At 46.8% G+C, this 23,076-nt stretch overlaps 1 protein-coding gene, 1 long non-coding RNA gene and 1 pseudogene across 2 annotated transcripts; 2 read left to right on the top strand and 1 right to left on the bottom strand.

Moving 5' to 3' along the window:
* Positions 1 to 8,789: 8,789 nt before the first annotated feature.
* LOC123080040 (uncharacterized) lies at positions 8,790 to 10,463 on the top strand. The gene is made up of 2 exons (XR_006438214.1): positions 8,790 to 9,133; positions 10,379 to 10,463. It is a non-coding gene; the product is annotated as an uncharacterized lncRNA (long non-coding RNA).
* Positions 10,464 to 12,894: 2,431 nt separating this feature from the next.
* Positions 12,895 to 16,651, bottom strand: LOC123076406 (probable nucleolar protein 5-1; annotated as a pseudogene).
* Positions 16,652 to 17,407: 756 nt separating this feature from the next.
* On the top strand, positions 17,408 to 20,848 carry LOC123075103 (uncharacterized). The gene is made up of 4 exons (XM_044497780.1): positions 17,408 to 17,739; positions 18,519 to 19,544; positions 19,976 to 20,134; positions 20,406 to 20,848. The coding sequence occupies exons 1-4, from the start codon at positions 17,692 to 17,694 to the stop codon at positions 20,742 to 20,744; spliced, it is 1,572 nt and encodes a 523-aa protein (XP_044353715.1). The 5' UTR covers positions 17,408 to 17,691; the 3' UTR covers positions 20,745 to 20,848.
* Positions 20,849 to 23,076: the final 2,228 nt, after the last annotated feature.

Raw genomic sequence — 23,076 nt, 5'->3', positions numbered from 1 at the left:
GGACTCGCTTGATTATGAATCACTTGAGACATGCAAATCATACCACATGGGCAAGATGACTGAAAGGTCTCATTTTCAGTAAGATGAAACAAGAGAGCAACTTGTTGGAACTAATACATTTGATGTGTGCAGTCCAATGAGTGCTGAGGCACGCAGTGGATATCGTTATGTTCTTACTTCACAGATGATTTGAGTAGATGCTGAGAATATTTACTTGATGAAACACAAGTCTGAATTATTGAAAGGTTCAAGTAATTTTAGAGTAAAGTTGAAGATCGTTGTGACAAGAGGATAAAATGTCTATGATATGATCATAGAGATATCTGAGTTACGAGTTTGGCACACAAACTTAAGACATTGTGGAAATTGTTTCACAACTAATACCGCCTGGAACACCATAGTGTGATGGTGTGTCCGAACATCATAACTGCACCCTATTGGATATGGTGCATACCATGATGTCTCTCATCGAATTACCACTATCGTTTATGGGTTAGGCATTAGAGACAACCGCATTCACTTTAAATAGGGCACCACGCAATTCCGTTGAGACGACACCGTATGAACTATGGTTTAGAGAAACCTAAGCTGTCGTTTCTTAAAAGTTTGGGGCTGCGACGCTTATGTGAAAAAGTTTCAGGCTGATAAGCTCGAACCCAAAGCGGATAAATGCATCTTCATAGAATACCCAGAACAGTTGGGTATACCTCCTATTTCAGATCTGGAAGCAAAAGTGATTGTTTCTATAAACGGGTCCTTTCTCGAGGAAAAGTTTCTCTCGAAAGAATTGAGTGGGAGGATGGTGGAGACTTGATGAGGTTATTGAACCGTCACTTCAACTAGTGTGTAGCAGGGCACATGAAGTTGTTCCTGTGGCACCTGCACCAATTGAAGTGGAAGCTTATGAGAGTGATCATGAAACTTCGGATCAAGTCACTACCAAACCTCGTAGGTCGACAAGGATGCGTACTACTTCAGAGTGGTACGTAATCCTGTCTTGGAAGTCATGTTGCTAGACAACAATGAACCTACGAGCTATGGAGAAGCGATGGTGGGCCCAGATTCCGACGAATGGCTCGAGGCCATAAAATCCGAGAGAGGATCCATGTATAAAAACAAAGTATAGACTTTGGAAAAACTACTTGATGGTCGTAAGGCTGTTGGGTGCAGATGGATTTTAAAAGGAAGACGGACAATGATGGTAAGTGTCACCATTAAGAAAGCTCGACTTGTCGTTAAGATGTTTTCCAACAAGTTCAAGGAGTTGACTGCGATGAGACTTTCTCACTCGTAGCGATGCTAAGAGTCTGTTGGAATTATATTTGCAGTTACTGCATTATTTATGAAATCTTGCAGATAGGATGTCAAAACATTGTTTCCTCGATGATTTTCTTGAGGAAAGGTTGTATGTGATACAACCAGAAGGTTTTGTCAATCCTGAAAGATGCTAACAAGTATGCAAAGCTCCAGCAATCCTTCTAAGGACTGGAGTAAGCATCTCGGAGTTGGAATGTACGCTTTGATGAGATGATCAAAGATTTTGAGTTTATACAAAGTTTATGAGAAACTTGTATTTCCAACGAAGTGAGTGGGAGCACTGTAGATTTTTGATGAGTATATGTTGTTAACATATTGTTGATCAGAAATGATGTAGAATTTCTGGAAAGCATACAGGGTTATTTGAAAAGTGTTTTTCAATGGAAAACCTGGATTAAGCTACTTGAACATTGAGCATCAAGATCTATAAGGATAGATCAAAAACGCTTAATAGTACTTTCAAAATGAATACATACCGTGACAAGATTTTGAAGGAGTTCAAAATAGATCAGCAAAGAAGGAGTTCTTGGCTGTGTTACAAGGTGTGAGTATTGAGTAAGACTCAAGACCTGACTACGGCAGAAGAGAGAGAAAGGACGAAGGTCGTCCCCTATGCTTTAGACGTAGGCTCTACAGTATGCTATGCTATGTGCCGCACCTGAAGTGTGACTTGCCATGAGTTAGTCAAGGGGTACAATAGTGATCCAGGAATGGATCACATGATAGCGGTCGAACTTATCCTTAGTAACCAGTGGACTAAGGAATTTTCTCGATTATGGAGATGGAAAAGGAGTTCGTCGTAAAGGGTTACGTCGATGCAAACTTTGACACTAATCCGGATGACTCTGAGTAGTAAACCGGATTCGTATAGTAGAGCAGTTATTTGGACTAGCTCCAAGTAGCGCGTGGTAGCTGCATCTACAAGATGACATAGAGATTTGTAAAGCACACACGGATCTGAATGTTGCAGACCCGTTGACTAAAACCTCTCTCGTAAGCATAACATGATCAAACCCTAGAACTCATTGAGTGTTAATCACATGGTGATGTGAACTAGATTATTGACTCTAGTAAACTCTTGGGTATTAGTCACATGGCGATCTGAACTTTGAGTGTTAATCACATGGTGATGTGAACTAGATTATTGACTCTAGTGCAAGTGGGAGACTGTTGGAAATATGCCCTAGAGGCAATAATAAAATGGTTATTATTGTATTTCCTTGTTCATGATAATTGTCTATTGTTCATGCTATAATTGTATTAACTGGAAACCGTAATACATGTGTGAATACTTAGACCACAACATGTCCCTAGTAAGCCTCTAGTTGACTAGCTCATTGATCAATAGATGGTTATGGTTTCCTGACCATGGACATTGGATGTCATTGATAACGGGATCACATCATTAGGAGAATGATGTGATGGACAAGACCCAATCCTAAGCATAGCACAAGATCGTGTAGTTCGTTTGCTAAGAGCTTTTCTAATGTCAAGTATCATTTCCTTAGACCATGAGATTGTGCAACTCCCGGATACCGTAGGAATGCTTTGGGTGTACCAAACATCACAACGTAACTGGGTGGCTATAAAGGTGCACTACAGGTATATCCGAAAGTGTCTGTTGGGTTGGCACGAATCGAGACTGGGATTTGTCTCTCCGTATGACGGAGAGGTATCTCTGGGCCCACTCGGTAATGCATCATCATAATGAGCTCAATGTGACTAATGAGTTAGCCACGGGATCATGCGTTACGGAACAAGTAAAGAGACTTGCCGGTAACGAGATTGAACAAGGTATAGGGATACCGACGATCGAATCTCGGGCAAGTAACATACCGATAGACAAAGGGAATTGTATACGGGATTGATTGAATCCCCGACATCGTGGTTCATCCGATGAGATCATCGTGGAACATGTGGGAGCCAACATGGGTATCCAGATCCCGCTGTTGGTTATTGGCCGGAGAACGTCTCGGTCATGTCTGCATGGTTCCCGAACCCGTAGGGTCTACACACTTAAGGTTCGGTGACGCTAGGGTTGTTATGGGAAATAGTATGTGGTTACCGAAGGTTGTTCGGAGTCCCGGATGAGATCCCGAACATGACGAGGAGCTCCGGAATGGTCCGGAGGTGAAGATCGGTATATTGGACGAAGGGTATTGGAGTCCGGAATTGTTCCGGGGGTACTAGGCTATGGCCAGCATGTCCGAAAGGGGTTTCGGAGGCCCCGGCAAGCGTTGGGGGGCCTTATGGGCCAAGGGGAAGGGGCAAACCAGCCCACTAAGGGGCTGTGCGCCCCTCCCAACCCCTCTCACGTAACCAGGAGAGGTGGGGGCGCCACCCCTAGGGCAGCCGCCCCTCCCGGCTTGGGGGGCAAGTTTCCTAGGGGGTGGGGGCGCCCAAACCCATCTAGGGTTTCCCCTGGCCGCCGCCTCCTCCTCTAGATCCATCTAGAGGGGCCGGCCTCCTCTCACCTTCCCCCTATATATAGTGAGGGGGTGGGAGGGCAGCCGCACCCCCTGGCCTGGCGCAGCCCTCTCCTCCTCCAACTCCTCCTGCTCCTCCGTAGTGCTTAGCTAAGCTCTACCGGAGAACCACGAGCTCCATCGCCACCATGCCGTCGTGCTGCTGGAGTTCTCCCTCAACTTATCCTCTCCCCTTGCTGGATCAAAAAGGAGGAGACATCCCCGAGCTGTACGTGTGTTGAACGTGGAGGCGCCGTCCGTTCGGCGCTAGATCGGATCTTCCGCGATTTGAATCGCCGCGAGTACGACTCCATCAACCGCGTTCTTGTAACGCTTCCGCTTAGCGATCTTCAAGGGTATGAAGATGCACTCCCTCTCTCTCGTTGCTAGCATCTCCTAGATTGATCTTGGTGACACGTAGGAAAATTTTGAATTATCGCTACGTTCCCCAACACAAAGCACGTCGGTAGAACCAGTCTCGCGTAAGCGTACGCGTAATGTCGGTCTGGACCGCTTCATCCAACAATACCGCCGAACCAAAGTATGACATGCTGGTAAGCAGTATGACTTATATCGCCCAGCACTCACTTGTGTTCTACTCGTGCATATAACATCTACGCATAAAACCAGGCTCGGATGCCACTGTTGGGGAACGTAGTAATTTCAAAAAAAAAATCCTACGCACACACAGGATCATGGTGATGCATAGCAACGAGATGGCAGAGTGTGTCCACGTACCCTCGTAGACCGAAAGCGAAAGCGTTAGCACAACGCGGTTGATGTAGTCGTACGTCTTCACTATCCGACGATCAAGTACCGAACGCACGGCACCTCCGAGTTCAGCACACGTTCAACTCGATGACGTCCCTCAAACTCCGATCCAGCCGAGCTTTGACGGAGAGTTCCGTCAGCACGATGGCGTGGTGACGATGATGATGTTCTACCGACGCAGGGCTTCGCCTAAGCACCGCTACGATATTATCGAGGTGGATTATGGTGGAGGGGGGCACCGCACACGGTTAAGAGATCAATTGTTGTGTCTAGAGGTGCCCCCTGCCCCCGTATATAAAGGAGCAAGGGGGAGAGGCGGCCGGCCAGGAGGAGGCGCGCCGGGGAGGAGTCCTACTCCCACCGGGAGTAGGACTCCCTCCTTTCCTAGTTGGAGTAGGAGAAGGGGGAAGGAGGAGGGAGAGAGGAAGGAAAGGGGGGCGCCGCCCCCCTCCTTGTCCAATTCGGACTAGAGGGGGAGGGGGCGCGCGGCCTGCCCTGGCCGCCCCTCCTCTTCTCCACTAAGGCCCATCTTGGCCCATTAAACCCCCCGGGGGGGTTCCGGTAACCCCCGGTACTCCGGTAAAATCCCGATTTCACCCGGAACACTTCCGATATCCAAATATAGGCTTCCAATATATCAATCTTTATGTCTCGACCATTTAGAGACTCCTCGTCATGTCCGTGATCACATCCGGGACTCCAAACTACCTTCGGTACATCAAAACACATAAACTCATAATATAACCGTCATTGAACTTTAAGCGTGCGGACCCTAGGGGTTCGAGAACTATGTAGACATGACCGAGACACGTCTCCGGTCAATAACCAATAGCGGAACCTGGATGCTCATATTGGCTCCTACATATTCTACGAAGATCTTTATCGGTCAAACCGCATAACAACATACGTTGTTCCCTTTGTCATCGGTATGTTACTTGTCCGAGATTCGATCGTCGGTATCTTAATACCTAGTTCAATCTCATTACCGGCAAGTGTCTTTACTCGTTCCGTAATACATCATCCTGTAACTAACTCATTAGTCACAATGCTTGCAAGGCTTATAGTGACGTGCATTACCGAGAGGGCCCAGAGATACCTCTCCGACAATCGGAGTGACAAATCCTAATCTCGAAATACGCCAACCCAACAAGTACCTTCGGAGACACCTGTAGAGCACCTTTATAATCACCCAGTTACGTTGTGACGTTTGGTAGCACACAAAGTGTTCCTCCGGTAAACGGGAGTTGCATAATCTCATAGTCATAGGAACCTGTATAAGTCATGAAGAAAGCAATAGCAACATACTAAACGATCAAGTGCTAAGCTAACGGAATGGGTCAAGTCAATCACATCATTCTCCTAATGATGTGATCCTGTTAATCGAATGACAACTCATGTCTATGGTTGGGAAACATAACCATCTTTGATCAACGATCTAGTCAAGTAGAGGCACACTAGTGACACTCTGTTTGTCTATGTATTCACACATGTATTATGTTTCCGGTTAATACAATTCTAGCATGAATAATAAACATTTGTCATGAAATAAGGAAATAAATAATAACTTTATTATTGCCTCTAGGGCATATTTCCTTCAGTGGCGACTCCCTGAAGATGGAATAAGGTTCTTCACGCCTGCCCCCGTTATGGTGATTCGCCTAGCATCGTCAGAGGGCGTGTGGAGGTGTGTCTCCACCGGGCCTTGCGGGATTCGGTCGGTGCTGATCCTCGATGGATCCGCTTGGATCCATCCTTTGCTCATCTTCGTGCGTGTGTCTACAGGTTGGATGCTTTCGATCTATACTTCACTTCATCGACGGCGGTTGTTGTTCTGGTGTGTTGGTCCTGTGAGGCCTTAGCACAACGACTTCTCGACTGTCTACTACAACAAGTTTGACCCGACTATAGTGAGGGAGGGGTAATGACAGTGACATGCCTTAGCCTCGCTCCGGTGCTTGTAGTCGCCGCTAGATGGTCTACGGACATGGATGCATTTCTTGTTATTTCTGAGTTTTTTGTATTGCCATGGCATGATGAATAGATCAAAAGTTAAAAAAATGCAAACTTGCCGGGAAGATGAATTTGGTTGTTCTCGTGTCGACAGTCCACATTATCTGTGTGGTACGTAGAGCCGCTGCCTCATCCTCCCAAAACTAGGGTTTGTGCCTCTCGCCGGCTCCGCCACAGGTCCGCCTCGTCTCCGGTGGCCGTAGGGCCATGGGGGCGCGGTGGATCCTGGCAAAGTGGCAAGGCCGGCGGGATGGCTCCGTTGTTAGTCGTTCTTTTTAGATTTGTTAAGTTTGTGTCCTGCCCAGGAAGGCGAGACGACGACGACTCCTTGAAGATGGAATAAAGGTCTCCTCGCCTAGCCCCGTTCCGGTGATGTGTCTAGCATCGTTGGTGGGCGTGTGGAGGTGTGTCTTCGGAGGATCTATCCTCGGTGGATTTGCTCGGATCTGGTTGTTATTCGTCTATATTCGTGTGTCTTCGTGTTGGATCCTTTCGATCTACGTTATTTTTTAGGAAAACGTTTGTATACGGCGGACCGGCCGAGCGTTCGGCCGGTCGCGTGCCGCGCGTCGGATCAACTAATATCGTGCGTCTCCTAGTACTCTACGCTAGACACATGTCTAGTGGGCCAGACGCACATCATTCTCTAATCTCTATCCAGTACGATCTGGAGAGTTCCCCTGCCTCGTTCCCAATCGTGGCTCTTATCCTCTCCCCACTCCTCGCTTTCCCTTGCGATAGATCGCGCCGGCCACCATTGTCACTGCACGAGTCGCTGCAAACTCCCCTCTTCCACCCCCATCCATCCTCCCCCTGCCTTCATGCCGACAAGCCGGACTGGGCCTCCGCGGAGCTTTTTGTTGCAAAACACCGTCCAGTCCTGTAAGCCTTCAGGGGGCGGGGCCGAGTGGGAGACCGGGTGCCGGTGCCGGAGCTAGGACCGGTGCCGCTTGGTGTTGGGACCGACGCTACCCGGTTCTGGGACGGTGGCCACAAGATTGAAGACGACGACTACAAGTGCTGCAACCAGCACCCATCGGTGCTGGATATAGTGGCGACAAGTGCTGGAGAGCTGCGGCGGCCGGCGTTCAGGGCGTTTGAAACCACGGCAACAAGTGTGGGAGATCCGGCGAGGTTCTTTTTTGCAGGAAGGAGCCCCAAATATTTGCTACCATTGTCTTTTTTTTGCTGGAACCAGTCATTTTTTTGCTACCACGGTTGTGTTTTGCTGGAACCAGCGTACCAATTTGCTACCATCATGTTTGATTTTTGCTGGAACCAACCCAAAATTTTGCTACCATGTTTGTTTGGGTAGAACCAGAGTACCAGTTTTGCTACCACTGTTTTTGCTGCAACCATTCTTGTTTTTGCTACTACGGTGTTCAGGTTGTTGACAGTTTTTGCTACTACGGTGTTCAGGATCGATACATATGTTGATAGTTTTTGCTACTACGGTGTTCAGGATCGATACATATGTTGATAGTTTTTGCTACTACGGTGTTCAGGCTTGATACATATGTTGACAGTTTTTGCTACTATGGTGTTCAGGATTGATACATATGTTACAGTTTTTGCTGCTACCATGGATGAACAGGGGAAGGCCATGTAAATGCTGATACGGGACCATTGGATTTTTTTTGTTGCATTTGATGGCCCCGAGTGTTGGAGGTTTGATTCGACGACGAGCGTCGGGGGCGAGACGAACGGGGAGGGCAGGAATTAGCTCTGTGGAACGCGGTGGCGAGAGGGCGGACCGCCATGTTTTTCTCAGAGGAGGGGGTGCGAGGGGTGAGGCGTATGGGGAACGAAACCAATCGAACGGTTAGACACAGAGGGATCGAAGGGCTGCGCGACGACCGGCCGAAATATTGGGCCGGTCGACCGGCGCCTAGTAGTCGCCTATTTTTTATCGGTGGCGGTTGCTGTTCTGGGGCGCTGGTCCTATGGGGCCTTAGCACGACGACTTCTCGACTGTCTAATACAACAAGTTGTGCCCGACTCCGGCAAGGGAGTGGCGATAACGGCGGCACGCCTTCGACTCGCTTCGATGCTCGTAGTCGTCGCTAGATGGTCTATGGTTTTTGTTGTACTGCCATGATTGAAGATGAATAGATCGAATTTTTTTTGAAAAAAAAGACAGTCCACACTATCTGCCTTCTGCTGTTGCACACTTTGTACCACTCCTTTTTTTGAGGGAACACTTGTAGCACTCCTGCGTGCAACTGCAACCACATATTTCGCGTTCGGCTCGAAAGTCGAAACGCACGCCGCCCTCACTCGCGCCTCTCTCTTCAAACCCCAACCCAAACCATCCTCGACCGCCTCCTCCGCCGCACCGCTTCCCTCTCCCTCCCACCGCCACCGACCGGTGTCTTCAGCTCGAGGGTTTCTCCCTTCCCCCCTCCTCTCCGATCACCCTCTCAACCCCTCCGAGTCCGAGGAGAGCCTGGTGGAGTCCCGCGACCCGGCTCCCCTCCGCCCTGCTCCCCAGCCGGCCCATCCCCTCCGCCTCCGCCGACCCACTCGCTTCGCTCGGGGGCACGAACGACCACGGCGACGATTTCGAGTCGGTGAGCTCGCCCTCACCCCCCTCCGCCTCCCTGCGTGTTTTGAGATGGTGAATTGCGATGTCGTCGCTTGGTTGTTCGACTTCGTACCCGTAACACTAACCCGGCCGAATCAACCAACCACCACCACTTGCTGTTTATTTCTGTATGTATGCCTCTTTTGCTAGTGTTATTTAACCCTAGAAAACGCATGCTAGCACTGACATAATCACCTTGTTCAAGTGATTTTTCGAAAACCGAGGAGACACGGGAAAGCGTTCAGAGTCGAATAACGATCTGTTCAAGGTTGGCAGAATAATCTTCTGGAACGACTTGCTTCTAAATCATTTGACTTGCGAAAAAATGGGTAGGATATGCTTGATTGAAATGAAGATCTTAGGCTTCCTCATTCTGAATTTTACTTGATATGTTTGACTGATTGGGGATTATACATGGTCAGGGTGGTTATGTGTTCATATGCTTGAGGTTGCAACCCTTTGTTTATCCAATATGAGCTACTGTTTCATTACATTCAGCTGGCGTTTGATTCTCAAGTAACAACTTGTAGTAGTATAACTTGACACTTTGATTCGGAAAGAGAATAGTGTTAGCTTAAGGTGAACTAAGAAGAGTGATTTCTTCATACATTTTGGTGATAATTATGGCACAGGATTTTATTTCGTTGTATTTTGCACTGTGGCCAAGGCCAACTCTGTGTTTCCTGTAGTAGTTTATATTTTGCATATTGCATAAAAAACTCCAATTGGACATCTTTTTGCATAATTAACAATTATATAAAAGGGGATTGTAATAGGTTATCTGTGTGATTTTTCTTTGAACAAAATTCTTGAGTTGTCCACGAGTTAGATATAATTTGGTCTAACTTGTAAGAAATGCAAACATGAAATGTTCTAAAAGCACCCATGTTTACCTTATATCATGTTTGTCAACCATATCTGGCTTGAAATACTTCTGATTAAATGCAGGCCATCTTTTATATGCAATCAACAATTTATACAAGTTAAGTAAATTGATAAGAACATATATGTGATTGTGCCTTTGTGACTTGCAACAGTTCAATGTTTATGTGATATATGACACTATATTGCTGCAAATTAATTAACTAAAGTAGGTATCATGGCCTGTTGCAATTCAATCTTATTAGAATAGTCAATGCTTGTTGTATAACAATAGAAGGAGGGCATGACTACCATTTAATTAGGCTTGCCATGCCCTTTCATCTCTAAATAATGAAATGTCTTGATGCAGCACAGGAGTTGGTGGGTGGTTCTGGACTGAGCTACAAGGTGGAGCTGTTGAATTCAGTATGCATTGAGCAGGATCATTTGCAAGGTAAGCCGTGTGATAAGTTGCTTCCCAAGCAGCATCCAAGGCTGCATCCAAATCACAGACTTAGAAATGTTTTAGTGAAATCCAAGCTTTCAGCAGGGGCCCATGCTGCGACCGAGTTATAGACTTGGCAATTTTGTATCTTCATGTTTATATCCTTGATGGTTGATTGTGTTCCTGGTGCTTATAGAAACTCAACTAGCAACTGGTAGGATAGTTACTGTTACACAATTATCACTTGATGTTCATTGACATAGATTCATGCTGGAAATAAAATAAGAAACTAGAGTGCATGCCACTGGCGCCATTCTTTGCATTGCATGATCATGTATTCTGTTAGTTACTATATCCAATTACTCATTGCAGTTCCTCTTTAACTATCATTATTACTTTTGTGGCATTGGCAGGCAAAACTGAATTTCTCCGATTGCTTTAGCTTCCCGTTTGTCAACTATAAGTCTGCGGCCCCCTTTATATCCCTGGGGAACCTTCTCGATGTCTCCTAGACGAGCACAGGCCAACGCTGATGTCGATTTGGGTGCAGAAATAAGAAGCAAGGTGTTCTTTGCATTAACTCCTAGGCGTCCACATCGCTCCCATACTGTCCGCCAGGAGCTGGGGCTTATCGAGCAGCCACGTCCCCCTTCTGCACGACCAGCTGAGTCACAAAACGCTGATGTGGATGTGGGTGCAGAAATAAGAAGCAGGGTGTTCTTTCCATCAACTCCCAGGCGTCGACGGTGCGTTCATACTGTCTGCCAGGAGCTGGGGGCTATCGAACAGCCGTGTCCCCCTTCTGCACCACCAGCTGAGTCACCAAACGCCATTGAAGCATGCCGGGAGAAGATCAAATGGTGGGAGAGCGTGAGGATTTGGCTGCAGCATAAGTCCAAAATGATCAATGAGTCTTTATGCAAGGATCCTAAAGATCTTATTGTGCTACACAGTGGGCCAAAATTCGTGGAATTGAGCACAGGAGGCTGTAAGTGTTACATCCCATTGTAGTAATAAAAACATTACTTATTTTCCTCTATTTAACTTGATAGCAAAACTTGTAAAACGAAGGAACATACTAGAATAGATGAAAATAGGACTAGAGGTGGAGTTACTGGAATACATGATAAATAGGGTGGTCAATGTGACAGCTTTGGTTGAACTGAGTAAGTGGCTGCATACCCTGGTAACACCAATGGTGCACCACCAATTGGAACATCCGAATTTGGGTTGGTCAATTCTTGCCATGTATGGGATGACACTGGCATGGGTCATTGTTTTGCCATGTCACAAGTTCTCTGTTTAACTCCTCCTTTTGAACAGAATGGATTTCATTGGATTGTGGTGTTTAGCATTCATATAGCTTAACCATCTCCATGCTTGTATTAACTTTAATTTGATTTTCATGACTTACAAGTCAAACTGTATGGTGTTTCTGTGCATCTGATTTAGGAATGTCAAGTTGATAACAACTAGAGAAAATATTTAAGCTATCATGATGAATGAAATATATGCGGCAACGAAGTGTTTGTAATCTGTAGATATATATTATATATGCAATATTTAAAACGAGTTTTGAGTTTTGAAATGTTTTTTTTTTTGGTCATGCAGTATATTGCAATCCAATTCCACAGGACATCGTACCACGAAGAAAAATGCGTATGCCTGATGGTTTTTGGTCATCTTATGAAGAAGACACACACGGATATTGGAAGGTGTATCATGATCAGCAGCGGGACATCCAAACCTGCAGTTTGAGCGATAAGTTCTATGGTCCCATGTGCCTCCCTGACATCAAGAATCCGTCTGTGCATGATGTTGGCGTAATTCAAGACTTCTATTATTCCCACCGTGGGTACATGGCCAAGCATTTTGAACATTTAATGTACCTCAAATATGTGATAGAGGAGAACTTGATACTACAAGTAAGCAGCAAAATCAAGGACCTGATACAACATCTTAAGTGGCTGGAACAAAATCCTGGTTTAATGTTGCCTGAGCCGGTTCATTCGATTGAAGATTGGGAAGCCGAGGAGGAATCGGTTGACTATTTAGTTCCTGAAACTGAGAATGATTATCCCGATCAGTCAGATGAGGAAGATAGAGATACCAATATGATGAGCAGGCTCAATCTTGAAGGTACCGACTATTTCCACGTGACTATTTTTTTGTTTCTGAATATGCATGTTTTTTTAATAGATAGAGCAAAATTTAAGTTTCACCAATCGTCTAAATCGTAGTTGTTCAATACAGCCGCATGATCAAACTGAACCCTGCAATGTTCCTATACCACGGCTAACTAACACAGACTAGCCAACAAAATTCCATTTTACCGAATAGGAAGTCTTGAACCGAGGCCTACAGAAAATGACTTGCCTTTCTCCCTTCTTCTCTGGGGAATTGCTCACCAACCAACCTGTTTACTTCTTTGTTTTATCCCCTTAACTAGACTCAGCTTCCATGATGACAATCTCCTCAGCTTGTGCTTTGGTTTTCTTCTTTTTTTACTTCTTGCCTTCGGCAGTGGTCATGTCAGGATCCTTGCTCTCCTTGGACTCCTTTTCTTTTCTTGTCGCCATTAGCACCCCCTGCAGGAGACTCCTCACTGTCCTTGTACTCTTCCGATTTTCCTGGTTCCCACCCTTTTTGAATTGCTTCGCCAGCAAGCTCAGTTGATGGTGCAGTCTCCGCATCATCATGTTTCTTCTTCGTTGAAGCCGCCTCAAGCTTCTATGGTGTTTGTTCGGTAGATTGTGCACGAACCAGATCAGCGAACGGATTGTACGTTTTAGCAGGAGTAATTAACCCAGCACCCTTCTTCCAGTCTTTTCCGTACACTTCTATCTTGGGCGTTCCCTTCGTGGAACCAGCAGATCTCCCTAGTTCTCTACCCTCAAGAATCTGAACCCATGTTTCAAGCTTCAGTTGACTCTAAAGACCGATGGAGTTACCTTCACCGTCACCAAGGGCATCACACCGGATGGCAAGAGTGACTTTTGAAGCAAACGAACGAGAAATTTTTTCCTTGTGTTTTGGAGCTGCCTGACAATCGAGGATGCATGGTAGATGATGCCATACTTAGGTGTAGCATGTTCTGACTTCAGAGCTCTGAATAAAGCCTTCTCTGCATCGAGTATCTGAATTGTGCTACCAGGCTGCTTGGCCAAATTTAGAAGACTGCCATCATGTGAAATAAGTCAAGCACCAATAAGTTTGCCCACTAGTACAGTTAAATTTGGTGCGATTGCACTCGTCCTACTTTTCAGATAATCATACAGCTGAGCTCTGTACTCAGAAAGAGCCAAGAATCGATCACAAAGTACCCTAATGTTTGATAAGTCGAGATCATTACCATGGATATTATTTTGGTGACCTCTGGGAAGTGCCAACCATACCTTTCATGAATCCTGCATATTAGGCCATCTATCTAGTTCTGTGTCCTCAATGTCAATGGGGCTTCTTGGTTCTCTGCTTGAGGGCCCAGGATGAGCAGCTGTGAGTGTCACGTTTATGGTACTGCAGTTGCTATGCATACTTTTGCCTGCACTGAGCCGAACAAATCCTTGTTTTGTGCTGTAATTTAACCATAAACCACCACTATACTGTAGCTTGATCATGGTTTCCGAATTTCTAGTGGTAAATGTTTCTACACTCCTGCAAGCTTGCTGTTTAGTCATAGGAGGAGTGCAAAATGACTCTGGACTTTTGCTTTTCAAACTACCACCCAGTTTGCTTCTTTGTTCTGCATTCCCATGTTAGCATCACTGAGAAATCATTTGGTAGAAATTGGATAGATCAGGACTCATGTTCATTGGTCTTGATCCACATTGCACCAACAGATGAGAATGAGATTGATCCCCATGTTCATGTTTTTGGTAGTAATTGGTTTTCTGGAACATGAAGTTACATGACCTGGCAAGTTTACAGATCAGGTATTTGCATACATTCTTTACCTAGATGATCCTCGGCCAATTTATTCAGAAAACGATTATGCCATCTTTTCACTCAAATTTTTAAACCTGTTACTATTTGCCTACACACTTTATGATGTATCTGAGTTATTTATGACTAATGAGGGGTCCATGGATTATACTATTCAAAAAACTTTAGCTATGTTGTCATGTGCCAAGCTAATTCTTTGTGATTCCAAGTGTTTTTTTCTTGTCCCAAATTGTCACTTGTTTGTAAACTAGTCCATTCTTGCTTCATTTTGGCCTTAACTTGCTGTGTTGCAAGTGTTTGCGTAATTCATATACAGTTCTAGGAACATTTTAGTTGTGCTGGTGCATAATGCATATACAAATTCAGCAGGCCATATTTTTTTGTCTAGTGTTTGCATTCTTCAGTCTACTCTTGTGCGTAATTAATATTTTGTCTTATGTTTGCAGCTTCAAGTGGTAAGACGACAGGCATGGAGTGAACACAGTTAAAAGTGCAGAATCGTCCTGGTACATACTAGTACAAAGTAGTTGAAGCTGATGTTGGGTTGAAAAAGAAATTGCATTGGCTGTGCCGCTCTTGGTGGTTGGAACTGTGGGATATATTCCAGAACGATGAGAATAAATGGCTGCGACACTCTGCGTACTATGTTTGCAAGCTTGTGGTTGAATGGAATTCATGCTCTATCCCTACTTAGCTAGCTGTTGGCATAAGATAAAGACATTTTCATATCTCGGATGACATAGGTTATCTGTTGCATGTGTTATTTGAATGCATCTTCACTTGGAATTTGTAGTAAATGTTATTTTTCTTAGTTTTGCAGTAAATGGTTGCTTGCTTGTGGGTTGTGAGCGTGACATAATTTTTTTTTCAGTTTTTATCACTTGAAGTATGCTGTAAAAATCAAAGTTTTTACGCTATCCTTTATAGAATTTCAAGTTTAGAATCGGCAACAGTTTACGTTACACAGTCGCAATGCTTCTGCAAGAGCTTGTGCAAACCGTTGGTGGGCTTGCTATCAATGATGGTTGCAGTGGAAAGGGCGTCAGATATGTTCTCAAACTTGTTGAAAGGCTTCAGCTCAATCACCTTTTTTGCTCCAACGTCGTGACCTTGTTGAGCTTGCCCTTGCCGATTGTGCGATGGAGAGCGTGAGGTAGGAGGAGCCGAAGAGGGAGTTTGGCTGCGTTGAGTAGGGTGGGGAAAAGGAAGGCATCGCATCTCGTATATACTGGGGGAAAGGAAGGCATCGCATCTCGTATATATAAATACGGGATTGCTAAAACTCACCTAGCTTTGATGCGTCTAGTATCGTCGATGGATGTGTGAAGATGTGTCTCCAGCGGATTTGTTTTGGAAAACGTTCTAAATAAACCGGATGATTTTGTCCCTGCGTCCGCCGCCTTTCCCGCCCGATGCGTGTTGCTTTGGGGCCCACCACCTCCTATCCTCACGTTCAAGTCCTTCATCAAGATCCATTCTCCTTCCATCCCCGTGCTGCACACTTCTCTGCACCGTGCCACTGTCGCCGTTGCACAAACTCTCACCATCTCTGGTCGTCACGCTCGCTCTCACCAATCCACCGCTGCCACGAACCGGGTGAGGAACGACGGCGACCGTCGCAGCATCAGAATGTCACCGTCATATGCTTCATCGCAGTACCCCATCACCGCCGCAGCTTCAGACGTCGCCGCCGCATGCGCGCAGCGGTGCTGCAGAGGAGCGCTCGTTGGCGGCTCCCGATGCTGCGATGCAGCGCTTGCGTGGAGGCCCGGAGCTCGGTGATGCAAAGAAGCTTCACCAGCGGCTGCAAAATGGAGCTTCACCGACAGCTGCAATGGAGCTTCAACGGCGGCTCCCGGAGTTGCGATGAGCACGCGAAGCTGCAATGAATCTTCACAGGCGCTGCAATGGAGCTTCGCCGACGAGCCCCGAGCTGCGGCGCGGCGGGCGGTGCTGCATTTGAGCTTCACCGGCGGCTGCAATGGAGCTCCACTAGCGGCTTGAGCCGCGATTCAGCGGGATAGGCGCTGTAGTGTAGCATCGTCGGCGCCGTCGACAACAGCAATGAAGCTTCGCCGGTGAACCCCGAGCTGCGGCGCGGCGGGCGGTGCTGCAGTGGAGCTTCACTAGCGGCTGCAATGGAGCTCCACCGGCGGCGCTGAGCCGCAGTGCAGCGGGGTAGGCGCTACAGTCTAGCATCGCCGGCGCCGGCGACGACAACGATGAAGCTTCACCGGCGCTGTAGTGTAGCTTCATCACCGGGGGGGGGGGGGGGGGGGGGGGGGGAGGGGGGGTGGTGTGAGGGGGCGCGGTCTCTGCCGCGAGCATGCGGTGCTGCGTCCCTTTGGCGACGCGGTTGTTGCTCGCGTTGACCTGATCCAACGGTTGTTAGTAGATGAATCCAACGACGCGCAACCTGACTGATTTCCCCGTGAAATCAGCCGGATGATTTGGGCAGCCACCTTTGTATTTGGTGGGTATGCTCGAATCTGGTCGTCATTTGTCTACGTTCGTGTGTGTTCAGGTTGCATCCTTTCGATCTACGTTACTCTTCATCGATGATGGTTGATGTTTTGATGCGCTGGTCCTATGGTGCCTTAGCACGACGACTTCATAACTGTCTACTATAACAAGTTTTTGCCCGGCTCCGGTGAGGGAGGGGTAACGACAGCGGCACGTCTTCGACTCGCTTCAATACATATAGTTGACGCTAGGTGGTCTATGGATCCGGGTGTAATTATTATTATTTTTGTTGTTCGTTATTCCGTCGTGATTGAAAATGAATAGATCAAAAGTTTACTCGAAAAGAGAAAACTAGTACTAAAGGTTTACGTTGGAATTAGCTTGCAATGCCATATGGAACAAGCTGAGTCCGGCTTGAAGTCCAGAACAAGTACGAGTAGGTTTAGGTGATCTTCCCCCGCAAAAAAAAAAGGTTTAGGTGATCTTCGGGTCGGTTCGTGCATATATATGCATATCCCCTGCATAAGTCTGTACCACCGAGGAAACAAGAGAAGGAAAAAAGTAAAATAAGAAGAGACATAAGTTACGTGTCTTTGGCAAAGTTTTCTGGACGTGCGTGGTCATTGATTTTGATGTGATCTATCCGTGTTATAATATTAGTATTTTTGAAAGCCTACCTGTTGAAATTGTTTTCGAGGACGAACTGTTAGAATTTCCACTACCGAATACGTCGGGAAGTCCTACAGTGTTTCGGATTCCAGCACGATCCGAGATTTTTCGCTTAACTATATAGGTCCAGCCTGTGAAACCAGAATTTTCCGGTGAGCTCGACGATGGAGTCGTATCATCCCGCTGACACAAAGCTTGAAGATCTTCCAGAGGTACGTGTACATCGCGCCGTACATATTCAACAGTTCGTGTTATATTATGCGCAGTAGCTATATGTAAATTGTCTATAAATGTAACAAGATGAGCTACCGCGGCATCACAGGTGGAGGGATTTTTTAGGGTACATTCTTTTGTGTGTGTGTGTGTGTGTGTGTGTGTGTATGAGAGGGTTTTTTTGGGAGGAGGGGGGAGGTCCGGCTCGCCAAGGTGAGGTGGGAGGCGGCGATAACACGGCGATGGGAAAGGCCCAGGTGCACGCTCGAGTGTCCCCGGCCGCTGATGGCGGTGAGATCAGGTGGACAGAGAGGAAGAAGACGATGGAAGATTAAAGAAAAAAGATGAGCTTTGAAAAGACTAAAAGAACTACCTGCTCGGCAACCTATAAATAGTCCGTCTATATCACAAAAGTCCAACTTGACTCTTGGGAGCATATGCTTCTGCTCGTTAAAATATTTTCTATAAATGTAAAAAGTATGAGAAAAATCAGTTGTGTTCACCGTGACACCCAAATGTTACATGCAATTTTCTTTTTGAAAAAACTTAAGCATCTTGACCTGTGCTGAAAAACAAATCAAACGCCAAATGTTATACTTAATTTTGTTTTTTATAGCGAAGACCGCTATCTCATTTGACATGAAAATCAAGCACGCTTGTCACACTAACATGAACACCTACAAATAAGATTAGAATTTTTAAATTTTATTTAGTATTTGTTTTAAATTTACTGTTCATCCGGTGTGTCTCTCTGACGGCGGAGTATGCATGCATGCAGGACGTTCTGTGCAGGATACTTTCGTGCTTGTGCATGAGGGACGCGGCTCGTGTGTCCTCCTCGTGTTCCGTCTTCCTACGGGCTTGGGGGAGGTACCCTCGTCTAACCTTCGACGAGGATACGCTCCGTCTCAGACGACAGCACCCGGAACCGGAAGCAGCCGCTCCTCATGAAGCCGGCGAGGACAACCTGATGCCTCCCCCAATCATACTCGGACAGCAGCAGCAGCAAGACGACGTGCTCGTTGCGCTGCGGGAGCGAGACGAGCTCGCGAGGGGCTTTGTGCGCCACGTGGATGCCGTCATGTCGCGACGCCGCAGCGACGCGGCACTGGATGCGCTGACCATCAAGTTGGCCTACCTGCGGGAGCAGGACGCTCCCTGCGTCGACCGCTGGGTGCGCCTCGCCCTGACGTCGACGACCACCAGGCGCCTCAGGCTCGACTTCCTCCCGCACGGCTGCTACAACCCGGACAGGCTCCGGTACGAGCTACCCTGCTCGCTCCTCTCCGCCGGGACGGCAGCGGCCGGCGCGCTGGAGCACCTCTACCTCCGGATGGGAAGCATACGGGCCCCCATGCCGGAGCTGGCCAGCTTGGTGACCCTGGTTCTGTCGAGGGTGCGCGTCACCGGGGAGGACCTTGGGCACTTGCTCTACTCGTGCCACAGACTGCAGAGCCTCAAGCTCAAGCGCTGCGAGGACCTGGCGTACCTCAAGGTGCCGCCTGATCGTCTGAAGCAACTGAGGACTCTTGTGGTGAAAAGCTGCTGGTCGATGAGGGAGATGGACATATCGGGCTCCTCCGTCGAGTCCCTGCGGTTTGAAGGCCGACACATGCCGGGAACCCTGCTTTGTGGGTCAGTTGGACCCGCCCTCAGGGTGACAAGTGCGGAGTTTGACCTCGAGCAACTGATTGCCCCCGCCGAATCTGAAGCCACCGAGTCATCGCGGCTTCAGCTGTTAAGCCTAGCGCACCTCATGCCGCGCCTGGAGACCTTATCCTTGACCTTAGTACGCCACATCAAGGTTTGTCAATAATTTCTTCCAACTCAAATTTTCTTCTTCTTCTTCTTCTTCTTCTTCTTATCCAACCCAAATACCAAATACAAATGCTATTTATTTATATACAAATACGATTTAGTAAGAGAATAAATGCATGCAGTGTAGTACTCCCTCCGTTTTTATTTACTCTGCATATTAGAGTTGACTGATGTCAAACTCCGTAAAGTTTGATCAAGTTTATAGAAAAGAATATAAATATTTACCATAACAAATCTATATGATGCGGAAGTACGTTCAATAATGAATCTAATGATATTGATTTGTAATTGTACATGTTACTATTTTTGTCTATAAACTTCGTCAAAGTTTACAAAGCTTGACTTTGACCAAAGTTAATATGCAAAGTAAATAAAAACAGAGGGAGTACTACTACTAATGACTAAGAGGAGTTGCAGGTAGTTATGACTTCCCCACACAGCAGCGGCAACAGGTTCCGTCATCTGAAGCGTGTGAAACTCGAATTCTACATGCCGGGGCGAGATGGAAGAGACGATTTTCTCTTCCTCTATTCATTTCTCGACTCAGCGCCGATAATGGAAGCGCTTTCGTTGGATGTACGTAGCAGCTAGCTAGTTCTACATACTATCACTAGCACGTACTCCATCCGTTCCTAAATGTAAGTCTTTATAGAGATTCCACTATGAACCACATATGGATGTATATAGATACATTTTAAGTTTAGATTCATTTATTTTGCTCCGTATGTAGTCCATCTAATGAAATCTTTATAAAGACTTATATTTAGGAACGGAGGAAGTAAGTAGTAGTAGCTTGCTAATTAATTGCCATTATTATTAAGATCTTTTTACGTGTATATATCTGCAGGTGATGCGTGGTGCACCGGTTTTCGACGCGAGACGATATAGACGACAGCAGCAGCAGCAGCAGCCAGCGGGTGGCTATTTCAGGAAGCACCAAGGGCTCCCGCACCATAGCCTAAAGGATGTCGTCATCACCGGGTTCGATGCAGACCTTGCTTCCCTAGAGCTCGCGCTCCACATCCTAGACAGGGCGTGCGTGCTTCGCTGTATGTCGCTGGAGACGATATGGAGCCGTGACGACGATGACGACTCGTTTCAGATACGCCTTATTCGGGAGGCCGTTTCCAAGTATATCGCCCCGGCGGTGCCATCGGGATCTGGCATACTGCTACAAGTCAAGTGAGGTGGTGTTTAAAACAGAACGTAATAAATCTTCTGGTCCTGATGGCTTCACTTTTGAGTTTTATCATCACTTTTGGGATTTGGTTAAATATGATTTAAAATCTCTTTCTGATTATTTTCATAAAGGGTAGTTGGATATCTCTAGGCCAAACTATGGTATTATTACATGGCGTCTGCTACGCGTAAGTCGGATGATCTTAGAAAAGATCAGCCGCCTGTGCAGCCGTCTGATTTAAGCATAGGTGGCCGTTAGATCGCAGGCTTCCAACAGCGTGTCTTCATCTTCTTCCTTCGCACTCTTCTCTCGTAGTGCCCAGTCGTTAGAAGCAGAAGCCCCTCCCCGGCAAACAATGCAGCGCTGCCGTTCGCTGGAATCTCGTCTAGTCGGAGCAACCCCGCCATCGGCCGCAGACGATGCTCCGACGCAACATCGACCGGCCCGGCGATGCTCCAATGCAGCCCCGGAGCCCCGGCAATGCTTCATCGCAGCACTGGAGAACCTGACGATGCTTCAGCGCATCTCCGGCGCCTCGGCAATGCTTCGTCGAAACACCGGCGGATGTTACGCAGCACACGGCCGCGACAATGACGCATGCTGCTGCTACGCAGCACATGGCGGCGACGGTGGCGCATGCTGCGATGCAGCGGCGGCGACGGTGGAAGCTATTATGCAGCACGAGACGGCGATGGCGCATGCTGCGATGCAGCGGCGGCAACGGCGACGACGCATGCTTTTATGCAGCACGCGGCAGTGGCGGGCACATTGCTACGATGCAGCGGCGGCGACGGCGCATGCTGCTATGCAACACACGGTGGTGGCGGGCGCATGCTGCGATGCAGCGGTGATGACGATGGATGCAGCGGCAGCATGCGACGGCGAGGTTCCGACGATGAATACTGTGTTGGAGCATCGTGTGTGGATCGTGTGGTAGTGCTGGTGGCCGGGGATGGGAAGCAGCCATTGCTGCCATGCACTTGGAGATCAGAGCAGTTACAGAAGACGAGCGGCTCACATGCTCGCTTGGAAGGATAAGGTTGGGGTGTCTTGGGTGGGTCCATGGGAAAGCATGGCATGAGTGTAATGATTAAGAAGCGTGTATACCGCATGATGAGTTTCATCGGTTGGCTCGGGACGCGGCTTACGCAACGGAAAGATCAGTCGGTTTACACAAAGAGTTTTCCTTATTACATTGGTGCCTAAGACTAAAGAGGCAAATCAGATCTACAAATTTAGACGCATATGTCTTCTTTGAGCAGTGGCGGAGCTTGAAAAAAATCTCAAGAGGGGCGAAACTGCATTAAAAAAATATGAATACAACAAGTTAGACATTGCAAATTCAGAAAACTTAGATAATTATATATTGATCTTGCCCACATTAGCTTACAAAATACATTTCTAATATTAATTAGATGTATAACCTTCCCATGACAAAAGAAACTAAATACTCCCTCTGTCCCATAATATAAGACGTTATCGCATTCAATGTACTCACATTGGATGTAAAACCTACAGGGCGGAGTGAGTACTATTTTGAAGGAAATATGCCCTAGAGGCAATAATAAAGTATTATTTATTTCCTTGTATCATGATAAATGTTTATTATTCATGCTAGAATTGTATTAACCGGAAACATAATACATGTGTGAATATATAGACAAACAGAGTGTCACTAGTATGCCTCTACTTGACTAGCTCGTTAATCAAAGATGGTTATGTTTCCTAGCCATAGACATAAGTTGTCATTTGATTAACGAGATCACCTCATTAGGAGAATGACGTGATTGACTTGACCCATTCCGTTAGCTTAGCACTCGATCGTTTAGTATGTTGCTATTGCTTTCTTCATGACTTATGCATGTTCCTATGACTATGAGATTATGCAACTCCCGTTTACCGGAGGAACACTTTGTGTGCTACCAAACGTCACAACGTAAATGGGTGATTATAAAGGTGCTCTACAGGTGTCTCCAAAGGTACTTGTTGGGTTGGCGTATTTCGAGATTAGGATTTGTCACTCCAATTGTCGGAGAGGTATCTCTGGGCCCACTCGGTAATGCACATCACTATAAGCCTTGCAAGCATTGTGACTAATGAGTTAGTTGCGGGATGATGTGTTACGGAACGAGTAAAGAGACTTGCCGGTAACGAGATTGAACTAGGTATCGAGATACCGACGATCAAATCTCGGGCAAGTAACATACCGGTGACAAAGGGAACAACGTATGTTGTTATGCGGTCTGACCGATAAAGATCTTCGTAGAATATGTGGGAGCCAATATGGGCATCCAGGTCCCGCTATTGGTTATTGACCGGAGACGTGTCTCGGTCATGT

Source organism: Triticum aestivum, chromosome 3D (assembly GCF_018294505.1).
Source record: "Triticum aestivum cultivar Chinese Spring chromosome 3D, IWGSC CS RefSeq v2.1, whole genome shotgun sequence".
Taxonomy (NCBI): Eukaryota; Viridiplantae; Streptophyta; class Magnoliopsida; order Poales; family Poaceae; genus Triticum; species Triticum aestivum.
This window is presented reverse-complemented; position numbering and strand designations above follow the sequence as displayed.

Excerpts from the sequence above, each read along its gene's own strand:
- LOC123075103 (XM_044497780.1), top strand. The coding sequence starts at position 17,692 with ATGGAGTCGTATCATCCCGCTGACACAAAGCTTGAAGATCTTCCAGAG. Across the intron at positions 17,740-18,518 it reads AGCTTGAAGATCTTCCAGAG|GACGTTCTGTGCAGGATACT; the intron begins GTACGTGTACAT and ends GCATGCATGCAG. Across the intron at positions 19,545-19,975 it reads CCTTAGTACGCCACATCAAG|GTAGTTATGACTTCCCCACA; the intron begins GTTTGTCAATAA and ends GAGGAGTTGCAG.